Genomic DNA, 16450 nt, shown 5'->3' on the forward strand with positions numbered 1-16450 from the left:
TAAAATTTCGATTAAAGTTCATCCAAAAACAAGTTCGATCACTCTGTAATCTAAATTAATTTCGATAAACCAGGGAGATCCAATTTCCGAGTAGAAATCTCATCAACCGTAGATCGTGTAAACTTCTCACACGATTCTTCACCGCGCAATTCTGGACAAAGAAGCGATCCTCGAAGACGTAATTCCCAAGTAAATTGCTTATAATCGAGTGTAAAGAGCAGGGGAGGGAGAGAACAGAGGAAGAGAGAGAGAGAAGTGAAACGCGTGTTTTACGGGGATAGTCGGTCGTTTTATCGCGGCGAGCCGCGTGAAACGGATGTCGCGAGCGGAATCTCTCTCCTCCCTCCTCCTTCTCCTCCCTCTGCGCGCGTGTCGCGTGCACCGCGACGAAAATCTCTTTCGAGTGGTTTTCGCGGTCGCGCTTGCGCGTCCTTCCTTCCCGCTTTTTTCCTCCGCTCCTCCACTTTCGACCCGCTAATGCGATTAATTAGAAATTTTATATCGCGTAAAAAGCCTTGTCTCTGAGGTAGCGCAACGTGTGTACGTGTGTGTGTATATATATATACGTCAAATTACCCTGTACCGTAATTTTCCCACTTTTACGCGACACTTTTCCACGTGGCGCGCGTTGCTTTAGACGGACGACGGGGGGTTGGTGCGTCTCTCTCCTCCCGGCGATGAAAATTTATCTTCTCTGAGGCGAAAGTTTCGATTTCGTGCTCCTCGACACGAGATTTCTCATCGTTCCATCGATCTGGAGAGACAAATTCTCGCGACTCGTGGCCAAATTAATTCTTCAACTCGCGTGTTGAACTTTATTGTTCGTTTGGATGAAAGATTTTCTTTTTTAGTTTTAGAATTGTGGTTTTTTTTTACGAAGAATAGTGAGAAGAATATTCAGTTTCTGTTTGTTGCGTTACATTGTATTTTGGGATTGGAAATGGGGCTATTGAAAGAATGTGAGAAGATTGTTATCTATGAACAGAAGGGGAGTTGCTTATTTTATGAAGAAAGAGATGATAACTTTGTAAATCTTTGAGGTAGAGTATATAGGAGATGCATGGAGATATGCTGATTCAAGAAGCGTATTTTCAACGTGAGATAGGAATTATTTATCTAGATTTATATATATTTAATAAATCTTGGTAAAAACTTAAAACGGCAGAAATTTTGAACAACTTTCTAACTTTCTAACTTTTGTCATCGATTTTTTTTTTAAAATTTACACAAAATATTGCACATACATCGCGTATAATTGGATATAATAAATTTCTTAGTCACACAAACTAATTACCCTCTATTTATAAGCACCAAACGGTATTATCTCGTATATTTAAGCAATCTTTTTCCCAACTAAATTAAAATCTCTAAACAAAGAAACTCAACCATTAACCTAATAACAATCCCTCCTCCTAAATTCATCAAACCTCCATTACGTATAGAAATTACAACGCCTTTAAAATTTCTTCCACAAATCGCCAGATCGGTGAAACGAATCGATCTCGATCGCTTTTGCAACCCCCCAAAAAATTCGGTCCCAACTCCACAACCCCCTTAACAAAACTGCCACTATCTATCTATTTTTTAATTAACCATCTTTACTCATTGAATTAAATTAACTTGTATTGTATTCCACCTTAACTTAAATTGTATTCCACCTGTATCATCCCCTTTTCATTAATCAAACCGTGGCTATAAAACCGTTAATTTTTTTCTACAATTTTTCTCACCCTATATATATATCCATATACTTATTTTTTCCACAATTTTTCTATCCTACACATCATAGAAAAATTTTAGAAAAATATATATATAAACATACGAAGATGAAGTAGATCTTTACTTAAACAGAAACTGAAGAACGTGAAAAGATTGTTATCTATCTTAAATAGAAACTGAAGAAAGAAGAAAAAGACACACTGTATATATATCTAGAACAAGATGTGAATATTATTCGTTGTCACATCGATAATCGATCATTTTCAAGATCGTCCGTTTCCAAGACTTTCCAAGGATCCAAGCTTTCGAAGAATAATTATAACAATAATAATAATAATATAACTGGGCGTACAATTTGCGCGTAAATTAATGAATGGAATAAATGTGTCGTCTGTAATAGGCTCGGGATCGAAATCGCGTGTTCGAAAATCCGCCGATCGACCGTCTCCCTTCCTCCTCTCCTTCTCCCCTATCCTTTAAAAATCGAGACGGCCGATCGTCCGTTTTTTCCAAATGACAACAACATGGAATATACAATTGGCAGAGCAGAGGACTTACACCTCCTCTTTTGCTTTCTCGATTTCGTTTCCTTAACGAAAACGATCTGTCACGTGTCATCGAGACGAAACGGATTCGGTTTCCCTAAACGTATATATATATATATATATATATATATATATATATATATATATATATATATATATATATATATATATATATACAGTTGCTTGTCGAAGAATCTCTAATTTACATAATCTCATAGTTACGAGCTAAGAAGAGTATAACAAATGCTATTTTATACAAGTCGCTTTTATACAAGAAAGATGATGATCGACGAGGAAACGAGCGTTTTCGAAACTGTAAGGAGAGCGTGAAGAAGAAGAGAAAGGGAAGGAGAGGGGACAGTTTCTTTTCTTTTCTTTTCTTTTCTTTCGCGTTCGAAACTCGCCCCGTTTCTCGTCTCGATAATAAACGATATATAAATCTACGATTTTTTCCCCTCGAAACGTCCTTGCATTCTTGTGCTTCTAAATAATAAACGCGTTTCTATTTCTTATAATATATATACTGTGAAGAGAGATATACTCTCTCTCTCTCTCTTTAAAGTCTTTCCCTTCTTGCTCTCTTCTTGCTCGTTTTATTCAACTACTAAGATTGGATTGTCTTAATCTAGAGAAATAGATTTGGAGTTTTTTGGACCAAGGGGTTGAGAAACGTTCGTCAGGGTGAGAAATATACAGTGAGAACGTCGAGTTTTTTAAAGAGAATTCCTTGGTGGTGTCCTTGGTGGAGCACGAGAGAGAGAGAGAGAGATGGAGGGTAAAAAGAGGCGAGTCGAGAAACACGTTTTTCTTGTCCGGCTAGCCGAAGGAGGAATCTAAAGCTAACGCTGTATCCTTGAACGTTTCGCAAAGTCTGGGAGAAAGAGGCGCTCCACTCTTAACGGGATTACTACCCGAGGACCCTAGTTTGAGCGAATATCCTGGCGGAAGTGTGTTCCGCCTGCGTCCTCCGGACGAGACGATCGACAACCGGCGACTGAATCGATTTTCTTTCACGAAACTTTCATTCGATAACGTCTCATGCGTCAGATATTTTAGTATGTTCAAGTTCAAGTTCAAGTTTTTTTCTTCGAAAATTTTCTCGAGCGAGAATTTCGTTTACGTTTGAATGAATAAAATTTTCTAAAATTAAAGTTTTCGAAAGATAATTAAAGTTTTCTAAAATTAAAGTATTAGAAAAGAAAAAAAATATTCCTAATTATTGGATGGATAATCAATGGAAAGGAAATATATTTCAAAAAAGGGAAGAAAAGTTGGAAATATTAGAAAAGAAAATAAAAATATTCTTAATCATTATGGAAGATTTTTTGAATCGAAAAAGAAAGATTTTATATCCCTTTACTCTACAGGACTCGAAAACAATGGAAAGGAAATATATTTCAAAAAAGGGAAGAAAAGTTGGAAATATTAGAAAAGAAAAAAAATATTCTTAATCATTACGAAAGATTTTTCGAATCGAAAAAGAAAAATTTAATCCCCTTATTCTATAGAACTCGAAGACAATGGAAAGGAAATATATTTCAAAAAAGGGAAGAAAAGTTAGAAATATAAGAAAAGAAAATAAAAATATTCTTAATCATTACGAAAGATTTTTCGAATCGAAAAAGAAAAATTTTACATCTCCTTATTCTACAGGACTTGAAAACAATGGAAATATATTTCAAAAAAGAGAAGAAAAATTGGAAATATTAGAAAAGAAAATAAAAATATTCTTAATAATTTTGGAAGATTTTTCGAAACGAAAAAGAAAAATTTTACATCTTATTCTACAGAACTCGAAGACAATGGAAAGGAAATATATTTCAAAAAAGGGAAGAAGAAGAAGAGGAAGAAGAAGGAGGAATCTTTTGGAAGCATACGTATCCACATCCGTCGAATTTCTCGACTGGAGAAAGGAGGGAGAGATTCGGAGGGAAGGTTGTCAGCCGGCGCCATATCTGCTCGCAAGCGTGATGGCCGGCGAAAAAAGCCACCCTCGAGGCAGCTATCAATCCTCTCGCGGCTCTCCCACCCTTGCACAAAGGCTCGGCCAGAGCCACCCCAAAGTCTCGCGAGAATATTTGCAGCGGATGCCCGCCTCCGTCCGTCTTCGGATCTCCCTCGGAAATTTCGCTGCTGTCATGCGTACAACAGCTGTGCGCGTGGAAAATTCGATAAAAAAAAAAGAAGGCTTCTCCCGAGACGTCGATCGGGAAATTTTTAACACGTCCATCGATATATGAAATAAATTGAATAAAATGCTCGAATAATCTTGAGAAATTTTCGCATCGATTTTCTATCGAATAATATTTAATAATAAACGATACGTATAAACAAATCTTTTAAAAAAAGAAGTTTTTCCATGCTTGTTTCTCGATCGATATTGTTAGAAATATATTAAAAATTCGCACGGATAATAATTTTCTATCGAATATTTTAAAAAAAGAAGTTTTTTCATGCTTGTTTCTCGCGTCGATATTGTTAGAAATATAATAAAAATTCGCACGAATAATAATTTTCTATCGAATATTTTAAAAAAAGAAGTTTTTCCATGCTTGTTTCTCGTGTCGATCGATATTGTTAGAAATATATTAAAAATTCGATATTAAAATTCGTTGAATTCGAGAATATTTTGTTTCATATTAATCCTCTTTAAAATATTAAAACGTTAAAAAAACATCTTGGAATAAGAAGCGCGCGAAGATAATTTTTTTTTATCTCATTGTACCATTTCAATTCGTCTATTATATAATAATATCTATGAATTTTTACCTGTTTTTTATGTATCCAACAAACAGTGATCATTTTTTTATTACAAGTAGAGAGATTTTTACTCTTGTTCCTTAAAAAACGATCGAAAGCGTTATAAAACTTAATTTAAAAGACGCACAAACTTCGATCGCGAAAAGCGGCGATTTGTATTACGGTAATATTTATACGCGCGGATTATATCGACGCTCGTTCGCACATCGTATTGTATACATTTATATACATCGCCGTATATAAATATTCGATGAATCAGTCGCGGTTGGATCGTCTAACGAGCACGTTCGACGCCGGTGCGTTGATTTGTACACTGTCTTGTCGAGTAGATGGGAGAGAATATTATTTTACCCTGCGTGACCCGGGTCATGCGTATACGTCTACTAGAATTTTTTTAAGCGAATCTCTGTGGCGCGGTCAACGTTCACGATCGGTGCGGATTTTTTCAACGCTGTCGTTGACAACGCGTTCGTCGTCTCAAGAAGAGGATTTCCGTTCTTGAATGAACGTTCGAAAATTTACGAGGAGAAGTGATCCATGAAACAAAACGAATCGTTCGTTGTTGAAAAAGAAAAAAGAAGTTTCGTTGTACGAAATTTGTGCAAAGAAAAATAGTTTGAAATTTTGTTTAAAAATTACGAAGAATAAAAATAGAAATTCGTTGTACGAAATTTGTGCAAAGTAAAAGTAGTTTTGTTTTAGAGGGGAGGAGGAGGGCCACGTATTGTTAAAACGCACGGAAATGATTTGACGAAAAATGAAGAATGTAATCACGGATTGATGAATCGCGAGGATGTTTGTCGAAGAGGATGGATAAAGAATTGAACGAGGATACGCGATTCTTGTTTCCCCGAAAATAGCTATCAACAGTGTCCGCTAGTTATCGAGATTTGGCAAGCCTCCAACGAGTAATTAATCGAATTAAAGCGTGGGACTCGTTAACCTTTATTCTCTTTTCCAAACTCCTGTTGCGCCCTACCCTTATAACAGGTTACACGATTCGTTCACTTTCGCTGCGATTTTATCGAATGTAGGATCTTTTCAAAATTCCATGGATTTTTCGGTGAAATGAAATAATTATGAGGATTATAAATTGTGCAAAATTGTTGAGTTAGACACTTTGTTCCCTCGATCTTGCAACTCATCGTAAAACTTGGAAAATTTCTATAACTTCTCTCCGATTACAGCGAAAGAACGAACGAATATAAACAATTATAAAAACGAAACAACTCGAATGGAATATATTTTCATCAAAATCTTGAAATTCTAAATCCATCGCTCAGAGATTCCAAGATTCCAATTTTAATCAAATTATCCGTGTCTCTCCTCCTTTAAATTTAAATCTCCAAAATTAAACCAACAATCGGGGGATCGAAACCAACCCCCCCTCCCCCTCCCCCTCCCAAAAAAACTCGAACGAAAACGAGCTACGCGAGAGATGGAAAAAAAAAAGAAACCAAGATCAAAATCTTAGAGAGAGAGAGAGAGAAAGGTCCACCAGCCTGCTCGATACACGACGACATCCTCTTGGATTCTGTTCGATCATCCCGCGCCGAAACAGCGCATCACAGTGATCGTGGTCGGCGATTCGTCGTACGCCGTTGGCCGCCTACTTTTCGCGTTCGTTCATCTCTGGCGAAGAAAGCGCGTAGAGAGAGAGAGAGAGAGAGAGAGAGAGAGGGATTTCGAGTGGCGGAGAGCGGTTTTTCACTCACTGGTGTCCGACGTGTGCACGGGGGTGGTGGCCGGCGTGTTGGCCGGTTGATGCTGGGCCACCGGCTGCGTCGGTATCCCGAGGGATGCGAGCAGCGGCCGGGACACTGCGCCGGGGGTGGCTGTCGGTGGCGGCGGGCTCTCCTGGCCGACGAGCAGGCTCGCGGGCGGGAACCCGAAGAGCTGGGATCACTGGAGCCTCGGCCAATAGTTGCCCGTCAGGTCTGGAGTCTGAGACGGGATCTGGACAGGGACCGAGACGCCCGCCGATATCACGCCTGGAATAGATTCAAAAACTTGTGTTTTTTTCTTTTTTCTCCACACGTTTTAAGAAATTAAGTTAAATTGGAAATCGGGATTGGTAAAATTGTTTTGTAACACGATTAGGTGGGGAGAAAAAGCAAACGTGTGTTTTTCTTTTCTCTTCTTTCCGTTTTTTAAGAAATTAAATTGGAAATATAACACGTTCGATTCGTTTCGAATCAATAGGAAGAAGAAATAATTTGGAGACGAGGAGGATTTGAATATCGAGAGAATATTACCTTAGAGTGTAATTATAGTGGAAATGAGACAGTTTGAATAAAGATTCGAGATCTAGGATTCGAAGGAAAGGGGTGTAACGAAGTTTTCGAACAAATAATAAACAATAATAAAAAATCCACCCCTGAAAAAAGAAAAATAATTAAACCCGTACAAAAGAAAAAAAAAACCTACCTGTTGATCTTTATTCCATCCAAAAACAGTCAATATTTCCAAGAGATCCAACAGAACGAAGCTACGAAAGCGAGAGACAACGTGGTAACGAGGAATGGAATGGAAGGAAAGAGAAAGAGAGAGAGAGAGGAGGCAAAGTGAAAGTCCTCGCGCTCATGCACGTAAAACGATTATGATGGATAAGTTGCGGCTCGTTCCGCACGTAAGAAGCGAGAGGAAAACGACAGAGGGCGAGGGAAGAAGACAGGGGCGAGAAACGGCCGCGAAAGGGGGCTCTCCCTCTCCCTCTCTCCTCTGCTCTCCCTCCGTTAAAGGGAGAGGAAAAAAAGAAGAGAAGAAAAGAAAAGGAGAAAGAGAAGAATGGAGCAAGGAGGGGAGAAGACAAGAGGAATGCCGGCGCGTGTACCGCAGTATTCCACCATTCTACGGCGTTCCACTTCATTCCTGTAGCTACGCCGCGCACCCCCGTATTTCCTCCCCTTTAGGTTCGCACGTTATTGAGCGCTCGCCCAGCCGAGGCGAGACCCAACCCATCCACATCCTCTGTTCGCCTCCCCCTCCCTCTTCCTGAAGAGAGGAAGAGCCACCCGATGAGGGGAGGGAGACGGTGCGAAAGGGGATGAGACGTTGAGACGGAGAGAGGGAGAAGAGAAAGGAGAGAGAGAGAGAGGGACAGAGAGGAGGGGATCCTCCGCAGTTTTCGTTAAACGAGAAGAAGGGAGGGAGGTGGAAGAGGGAAAGTCGAGGAGGGAAGAAACGGATGGGGAGTGTGGGTGGGCGAAGGGAAAGTGAGAGAATCGGGGAAAATGGAAAATTCAGCAGGCGAAGGGGAGGGTAGTGGAAAACCACCGAACATCCCGTTCTTCGATTCAGAGAGCCCGCTGGCGCCCGTGCGAGATTTGTTTTAAAATCCTTTTACAATTCCGTGGACGAACGAGCGCCACGTGGTGCTTGTGTGTATCGTTCTCGTGTGCATCTTTTTCTTTTCTTTCTTTCTTCTTCTTTTTTTTTCTTCTTCTTTTTGACACGCAAGGCGTAAGAAGGCGTTCTTCTTCGTCCTTCTCTCGGGGATTGCACGATCCCTGTTTGAGGGAGGGGAGGGTGGGATGGAGAGAAGAGAGGTTCTTATTGTTGGATAATACTCGACGTTTTATTTTGCTATCGACGCGTTAGGGTGTCGGGTGGAAGTGAAGATTGGTTGGAAATTTGAAGGGAAAGCTTGGCCATCGATTTTCCAGATACCCATTTCTCGATGGGAATAAGAATGGCTCCGTTTACTTTAGGATTTAGACGCGTTCCGTATATTGGATACCTTCAAGTTTACCGATTTATCTTAAACTCGAAGATATTCGAGATGAAAAGAGATAGTTTTGGTATATTTTATCAAATTTATGCAATTTCGAATAAAGAAATCTTCAAAAACTATGCGTATACAAATAAAAGGATTAAATTTCGAACGAGAAATTATTAAGAAATGAAAAAGAAACGCGTCCAGCCAAACAATTCAATCGAAAAGAAACGAGAAGAACCATTATTCGATTCTTAAAGATATATTTAAACGATGCAATTTCGAGTATAGAAATCTTCAAAAACTATGCAAATAAAAGGATATCGTTAAACAACGTAAATTTCGAACGAGAAATTATTAAGAAATAAAAAAGAAACGGGTCCAGCCAAACAATTCAATCGAAAAGAAACGAGAAGAACGATCATTCGATTCTTAAAGATATATTTAAACGATGCAATTTCGAGTATAGAAATCTTCAAAAACTATGCAAATAAAAGGATATCGTTGAACAACGTAAATTTCGAACGAGAAATTATTAAGAAATGAAAAAGAAACGCGTCCAGCCAAACAATTCAATGGAAAAGAAACGAGAAGAACGATTATTCGATTCTTGAAGATATATTTAAACAATAAAACAACAAACTTCCGCCCATTAAACTCCGCCACGGCGACGAAGAAATCACTGTCTCCTCGCGCAGAAGACGACCCCTGTTTTTTTTTATCATTTGGACGCTCGAGAATTTTCGAGAGTGGGAGTTTGAATGAAGTGAGAGAACGTTTCACCGTGTTTTCGACAAACGACACGCGTCCAGTGCCGCGATCACGCGACGGGAATCGGAATTTTCCACCCCCACCCCGCAGAGCCAAGTTTCCATCGATATCGAAAGAAGTTGAGAACCTTGAATTGGAAGGAACGGCACTTGTGGACGAAGAATAAATGATATTTGCAAAGTATGAGAATTTTAAAAGGGAAGATCATCAAATTTTAACTGATAAAATATTTTAACCTTGGAGTAGTACGTGTAATTTAAGTGCAGAAAGCATAATTGGATAAATTTATCACAAGTTTGAATTGGAAAAGTGCATGTGACAAGTGAAAATCAATTAATTCAATAATTTAACAATAATCCATCGATAACTTCATCAATCATTCGAATCATCCCCTTTTTATCGAAATAATGGAACATTCAAAAGGACGTTCACCTAATCTAAAAAAATTCCTTCTACCAATATTTCATCAACGAAGAATTACCTCTCTTCTTAATAAAATCAACCCCTTTGAACTTACTCGATACAATTTCGAAAATATTCTTTACAAAAAAGTCCAAATCAAATTCCAATTCTCAAATTGCCACCACACGAGTCAAAGTACCGTTAAGAGAACCGAGATCATGTTTCTCAAATCCATTCTCCTCCTGCCTCGAGAAAAGGATACCTAACCTAGAGAGGGAAAGGTTTTCCAAGATACCTGGACGAGGAAGAGGTTTGGCGATCCTCGCCTCCTTCTTTGCGTTGATGTCCCGACCTTGATCGGTGTTAAACGCTTAAAAGCTTAATGGTGGAGAGGAGGGGGGTGGACGGCCTTGAAGATTGAACAAGAACAACAAACAAACAATCCTTTAAAGCGGAAACTCACCAGTGGCGGTCGAGGTCGTTGGTTGGTAGGGCGCACCACCTGGTCCTGCAGGCTGTCCTCCCGGCGTGGTGGGGGTTCCACCATGAGAGGTCGGTATACCGCGATGGGGTTGCGAATGCGCAGCAGTGCTGTGTGCGTGGGAGTAAGACTGCGTCAGCGAGTGAAGGGGCTCGTGGAACACGTACGCCGGATATCCCTCGGCGCGCTGCTGAAGACAGCTTCCACCCATTGACCCGCCCAAGCTGCTCGACATCGAGCTGCCAACGTAGCGAGAGTAAGGTGGAGACATTGCACGATGAAATAGCGTTAACGTTACTATCTTTACTTTCTAATTATCGGTGGAATAAAATTTGGAATCGCTCTTCTCGAATCTTCGATCGAAATGGAGCTTTTTTTAAAAATAAAAAAATTCGAAAGCAGGATAGTTTCGATAATTTTTTTGGGTAATTAAGTTGGAAAGTTTTAAAGGTGATGGCGATTCCAAATTTTTTTTATCGATAATTGTTTCGAAAGGATCTTCGAATTTAAGAATTCGAAATTGTAGGTGTCGATAGTCTTGATAATTTTGATTAATTAAATTGGATGATGACGATTCCAAATTTTTCTTGTCGATAATTGTTTCGAAAGGATCTTCGAATTTAAGAATTTGAAGTTGTAGGTGTCGATAGTTTTGATAATTTTGGTTAATTAAGTTGGAAACTTTTAAAGCAGGTGATGGTGATTCCAAATTTTTTTGTCGATAATTGTTTTGAAAGGATCTTCGATCGAATTCGATATATTATAGAGTTTGTGAATGTCATAGTTTGTGGTATATTAAATTCAAAAATTGATTTTACAATGCAATAAAAAAATAGTTTTGAAATAGGAAATTGCAAATTTAAGCTTGAAGAATTTAAATGATCCAGTTTTGTCTGGTTGATTAATTAAAAGTATTATAAATATTGGTTGAAGGATTAGAATTATTAATTTTTTTCCTTTTTTTTTTTACTTACTTTATACGTGAAAATTTAAACAAAATCAATATTTGAAAGTGGCGACGATTTGATGAAATTGTGACTTTTAATTTCGTGATTTTTAAATTTTATTCGTTTTGCAAGACGTTAATAAATTTTTCGTGCGAACGAAAAGTTTCAAAAGATTTCTTTTTTTCATTTCTCCGCGTTGAAACACGTTGATGAAAGGATAAAACGGCAAATTATCGGTATATAAAAAAAAACATTTGTATAAAGATTCGCGTGGAAGAATTTCATTGCCACGTTTGTTGCGATAATTTAATTAATCTACAATATAATTCGTTCGAATTTGATTTTTCCACAATTTATTTGTCCTCGATAAATATTTCGTATCAAAGAGATTTGAAGATTTGTATAAGCTTTCAGGGGGATTAAAATTTTTGACATTCGAGGCCGATCATTTCAATATACAAATTTCAATGAATCGTGAAACGTTGAATATATATAAAAAAAAAAAAAAGGTACATTTAAAAATTGTTTGGAGAATTTAAATTCCAACCTTTTGATATCCTCCCTTATCCTGTAATCTCCGCAACAATGCAACGCTCGGTTAAAGCGCAGCTCGATCGCCAAATCTTTTTAAACAATGGATCACAACACACGGTTTACCGTTGCACACATTTTGTCACTCCATTTTGACACGTGTCAAAAAAAAACGACCCGTGAAAAATTATTTTACCACAATTCCTCCAATTCTCAAAAAATTAAATCGCTATATTAAAAAAAAAAATCTTTCAAAAAATCACGTTTAACCTATCCTTCCCCCAATCTCGAAATTAAATTCTCCAAATCGCTTCCACTTATTATTAATAATAATTTCACCTTCATCCTTCAACAAATATCGTGTTTCAAAAACACATATACATCTTCAAAAAGATACCTTCTTCTTCTTCTTCAATTCACATCTCTCTCTCTCCCCTTCTCTTTCCCTCGACTACACATTTCACACACACACAAACACACGTGGACGGAAAGTGCGGAGAAGGAGAAGCGAAAGGGGACGAGAGAGATGATTACCTGTAAGTGTCGGGCATCGTAGCGATCGGCTGCGGTATCGACGAGTACATGGCGTTGAATCCGGCGTTTAAGGGTAGCCGTGGCGTGGCGGGGGTCGCGGCGGGGGGCGCGGTGCTGCTTCCACCCCCGCTGCTGCCACCGCCGACCACCTGATCGACGGCCGCCCTCCTTTGGTTCCGTAATTTCTCCTCTCGACGCCACTTCGCCCTGCGATTACTGAACCACACCTGCAACCGACGCAATGACGGTGCTTTTGTCACGATAAGGGGCGTCGTCACTCTAACGCTCGCATTGTACATCTCTCGCACAATTCTCTCTCTTCACAACAACGATCTTCTTCTCATTCTTCGTGCACACGCTTACTTTTCTTACTATACTTATACCTTCTCTTCAGCCACACACCTTTTCACACTCCCTTCTCTCAACGCTATTCCCTTTCTCGTTCGTTTCTGATACTTGGTCTCAGATATCCTTTTTTCCCTCGAATGATCCGTCATTCAATAATCTCAAGCCTTTTCTTCACGAGTTTTCGTTTTTGTTTTCGCTCGTTCTCTTTTCGGTTTAGGTTAATTTTTTGGAATTTGAATAGTTTCTACGAAATTTGGATGGTTTTTTTACCCTTGATTTATCATATTCGTTTGTTAAACGCGTCTCTTTTTATCAAAGTTTTTCCTCTCTCCTTTTACGCGAAATCTAGATATTTTTTTCCCACCCCATCCCCCCGAAAAGCGAGACGAGAGTTTGCACGGGATTCCCGTGCAATCTGTTAATTGCGATTCACGGATGGCCAATCGAATTACTCCCACTTTGTCCTCCTATGTTTCGTTGGTCTTTCTTGTCCGTTCACTCGTTTTCAGGCTGTTCATCTTTCCTTACGAAAGATTACTGTGTTTTTAGAGACTGTTATGGATATATATATAAAATACGAAACGTAGGAGATGACAGAGAATCGGAGTTATTCCGAAATATTCGATTCTTCAAAAATGAAATGAATGAAACGAAAAAGTTGGAGACAGGATAAATTCGTATCCCGCGTTTAATAATAATATTATTTACTTACGAGACTGGAAACAGCAGAGTTAATAATCCGTGCACTCGAGAGAAAGTACGAAGAAACACGTTGCTGAATCGCAAAGTTCGCAGACCCTTAATTGCCAACAAACGTTTAATCGATTCTCGCGCGTTCTATATTTACCAACATCGAGTTATAATACTATAACGTTATCCATGGATTAATTGAACAAAAAAAGTATACACGCGAATAAAAGTATTCACTATCTTTGTTTTAAAAGAAAAATCGAAAGATCATTGGTGCAAGCAAGATGACGGCCCACATAATAATCCCGAGAGGGGATTCAATAAATCGAAGCTTTAAGCTTTCTTTGTCGCGCTTCTTCTCCTGATTTCGAAGATGGCCCCCCTCCTCGCTAAGATAAGAGGATTCCCTTCCTCCCTCGATTTCTCCCCCTACCTCGTAATATACAAACGCGATATCACGGATCATCGAAATTTCTTTTCCATCGAGACGAGATGTATCGTCGAATTCCAAAAAACTCGAGGAGTGAGAAATAATCGACGAATATTCCTTCCCGAAGAGAAAGAATTATTCCTCGAATCGATATAATAATTTTATTTTAAGGGATGTTCGTAAAAATGAAATGTTTGTAAACGGAACAGAAGAAGAAAGAGAGAAGGAAATGGAAGAGAGACAAGAAGCGAAAAAAGGAAGGGGAGAAAAATTAATACGGGATGGAAATAAAAATGAAAAAAAGAAGAAGAAGGGCGGCACGAATTGTTGAATTACGAAACGAGCTCGATTGCTCGGCTCATTTGCAAAAAGGGGAAAGGAGAGAGAGAGAGAGAGAGAGAGAGAGAGAGAGAGAGAAACGGGACGAACAACGACGCACGCTCCTCTCCTCTCCTCTTTTCTTCTCTCTTCTTCCAACGCGCGCTTTTATTAAATAGCCGACAATTGCTACGTCGGCTGGTTCCGTTCGCGAACAGCCGCTTAAACGTTCGCGCGATAATGAGAATAACGATATAAAAATTCGATTGCCAACAATGAGCGCAACTTTCTCAATTACCATGCGCCACCGAGGACGCTAACAATAAGCCAGACCCCCAGGGGGAGGGGGACGGGGGAGGGGTTATTATTTTTCCTCCTCGTCCACCACCCTCTCTCCCTCTCTCCCTCTCCCTCGCAAGCCTCTGATCCTGACGCTAATTTGTACGCATTCATTCGAGCTATTGGTTGAAAAATAAAATAAACGTGAAAGAGGGAATCCAAAGAGGGAGGGAGGGAGGGGAGGGTTGGACGATTCGCCTCTATATTTGGAAAATGTTCATCTCTGTATAGGGTGTTAAATATATATTCGTGGGATATTTTTTTTTTTTTCGAGAAATATCGATTTAATAAAATGGAAAGAAATGTTGGTGGGATATTTTTTTCAAGAAATATCGATTTAATAAGAAAGAAACGTTAGATTGGAAACGAGATACAATTTTTTTTTTTTATTTAAATTTAGAAAGCTCTTTGTTTATGACGAGTTGAAAAAAATATTCGGGTATTCAAGTTAGTATATTTGAAAAATGAGTGTGATTGTGGGGTTCTTATTTTTTAAAACATTGACATAGCATCTATTTTGTATCTATCTGGAAACACGACGCCTTTGATAAAACGATTTAAGTATCCCAATTGGGAATGGAATGCAGAGGGTTAAACTGCTTATCCAGAATTTTTGGTTGAATCGAATAATTAATTAATATTAATCTTGCAGAGGAATTGTTAGTTTAAGTTTACAAGTTTTTAAAGAATTACATAATAAGATGTGCATACCTTTGATCTTAGATATTGAATCTCTTCGTGAAATCAATTACATCTCTAATCTTCTTCACTTAAACTCGTGAAATTATAAAATTTTCCAAACATCAACTTTGAATCGATGAATCACCGTACAACGCTTACCGTTAACACGAGAAAAACGAGTTCGAGCAAAAAGAAAAAAAAAATACCTTCACGATAAAAAGAAAAAGGATCAAACTTCTTTCCTTGCGAAAAGAACATTGTTCCTCGTGCATCCAAAATGGCCACCGAAACGTATCATCCCTCCTCTCTCTGTATTATTAAACAGAGAGTGAGAAAATTTAAAATTCATTTTGTCCGTAGCGAAAAACTTGATCCCGCACACCCGACGGCCTTCAATTGAACGAAATAAAAAAAAAAAGAGAGGGGAGAGAAAGAGAGAGGGAGAGAGAGGGACGAAAAAAGAGAGAGAATAAATTTCGTGTCGGCAGCGACGTGGCAAATCGTGTTCTAGCGGGCCACCGGCAAATATCCACCATTCGCCCGCAGCGAACTCCTTTCGCCCAATACCGTCGTTCCTCGTAAACTCGTCCTACCGCGTCCCGAAAACTCGTTTGAATCGATCCATTCGGAATTCCACGAACCGGGTACATCGTTCCCGTCCCTCGCGGCAGACCTTCCACTTTGATTGGCAATGTTTAGAAGATGGCGTCGAACGGCGAATTTTAAGATCTCGTTCCACCGAAGACTCGGATATCTTATATCTACTCGCGACGTTGTAAAAATGATATCTGCCAGGATTTTTTCTTCTCTCTCTCTCTCTCTCTTTGTTACACGTTTTCCGAAGATATTTGAGAATTTTTTTTAAATTTATCTCACTCGATATTTCGGATATTTCTTGATTTAAGTCTGGATTAGATTCCGGAGGAGAAACTCGGATATTTTTGGATGAGGAAGAGTTTCGAAATATCTCTTAGGATAGTCAGAAGAAATTTGAAGAAAAGCTTCGAAAAGATGTTCATATTTGGTTCCAGACTCGAATCGAAATTTTCTTCGTTACAAGAAGGGATGATATTTTACAAATTTTTAATCCTAACCCTAAAATTTTGCAATCTCTCTTCACGAATCTATATATTCAAATTGTCGAATTCAAGACTATCGAAGAAAGAAACTTGAAAATAATATTTTACAGGCAACATTCGACCGATTGCAGCGATTGGTACTTGTTAAGAACTAGGAAAG

General features: G+C 38.8%; 1 protein-coding gene across 4 annotated transcripts in view; it reads right to left on the reverse strand.

The window, feature by feature from the left end:
* Positions 1-4693: 4693 nt before the first annotated feature.
* Positions 4694-16450, reverse strand: part of LOC102654776 (paired box protein Pax-6) — a 42598-nt gene continuing 30841 nt past the window's right edge. For 3 of the 4 annotated variants that reach the window (XM_006565377.3, XM_026441356.1, XM_006565376.3), the window contains exons 8-10: positions 12406-12632; positions 10376-10632; positions 4694-7015 (exon numbers count right to left, since the gene is read on the reverse strand). In XM_006565377.3, the coding sequence (XP_006565440.1) occupies positions 6927-7015; positions 10376-10632; positions 12406-12632 (573 nt within the window). In that variant the 3' untranslated portion in view covers positions 4694-6926. The remainder of the gene's footprint in view (positions 7016-10375; positions 10633-12405; positions 12633-16450) is intronic. The other variant, XR_410226.3, reaches the window with a different exon arrangement.

Source organism: Apis mellifera, linkage group LG6 (genome assembly GCF_003254395.2).
Source record: "Apis mellifera strain DH4 linkage group LG6, Amel_HAv3.1, whole genome shotgun sequence".
Taxonomy (NCBI): Eukaryota; Metazoa; Arthropoda; class Insecta; order Hymenoptera; family Apidae; genus Apis; species Apis mellifera.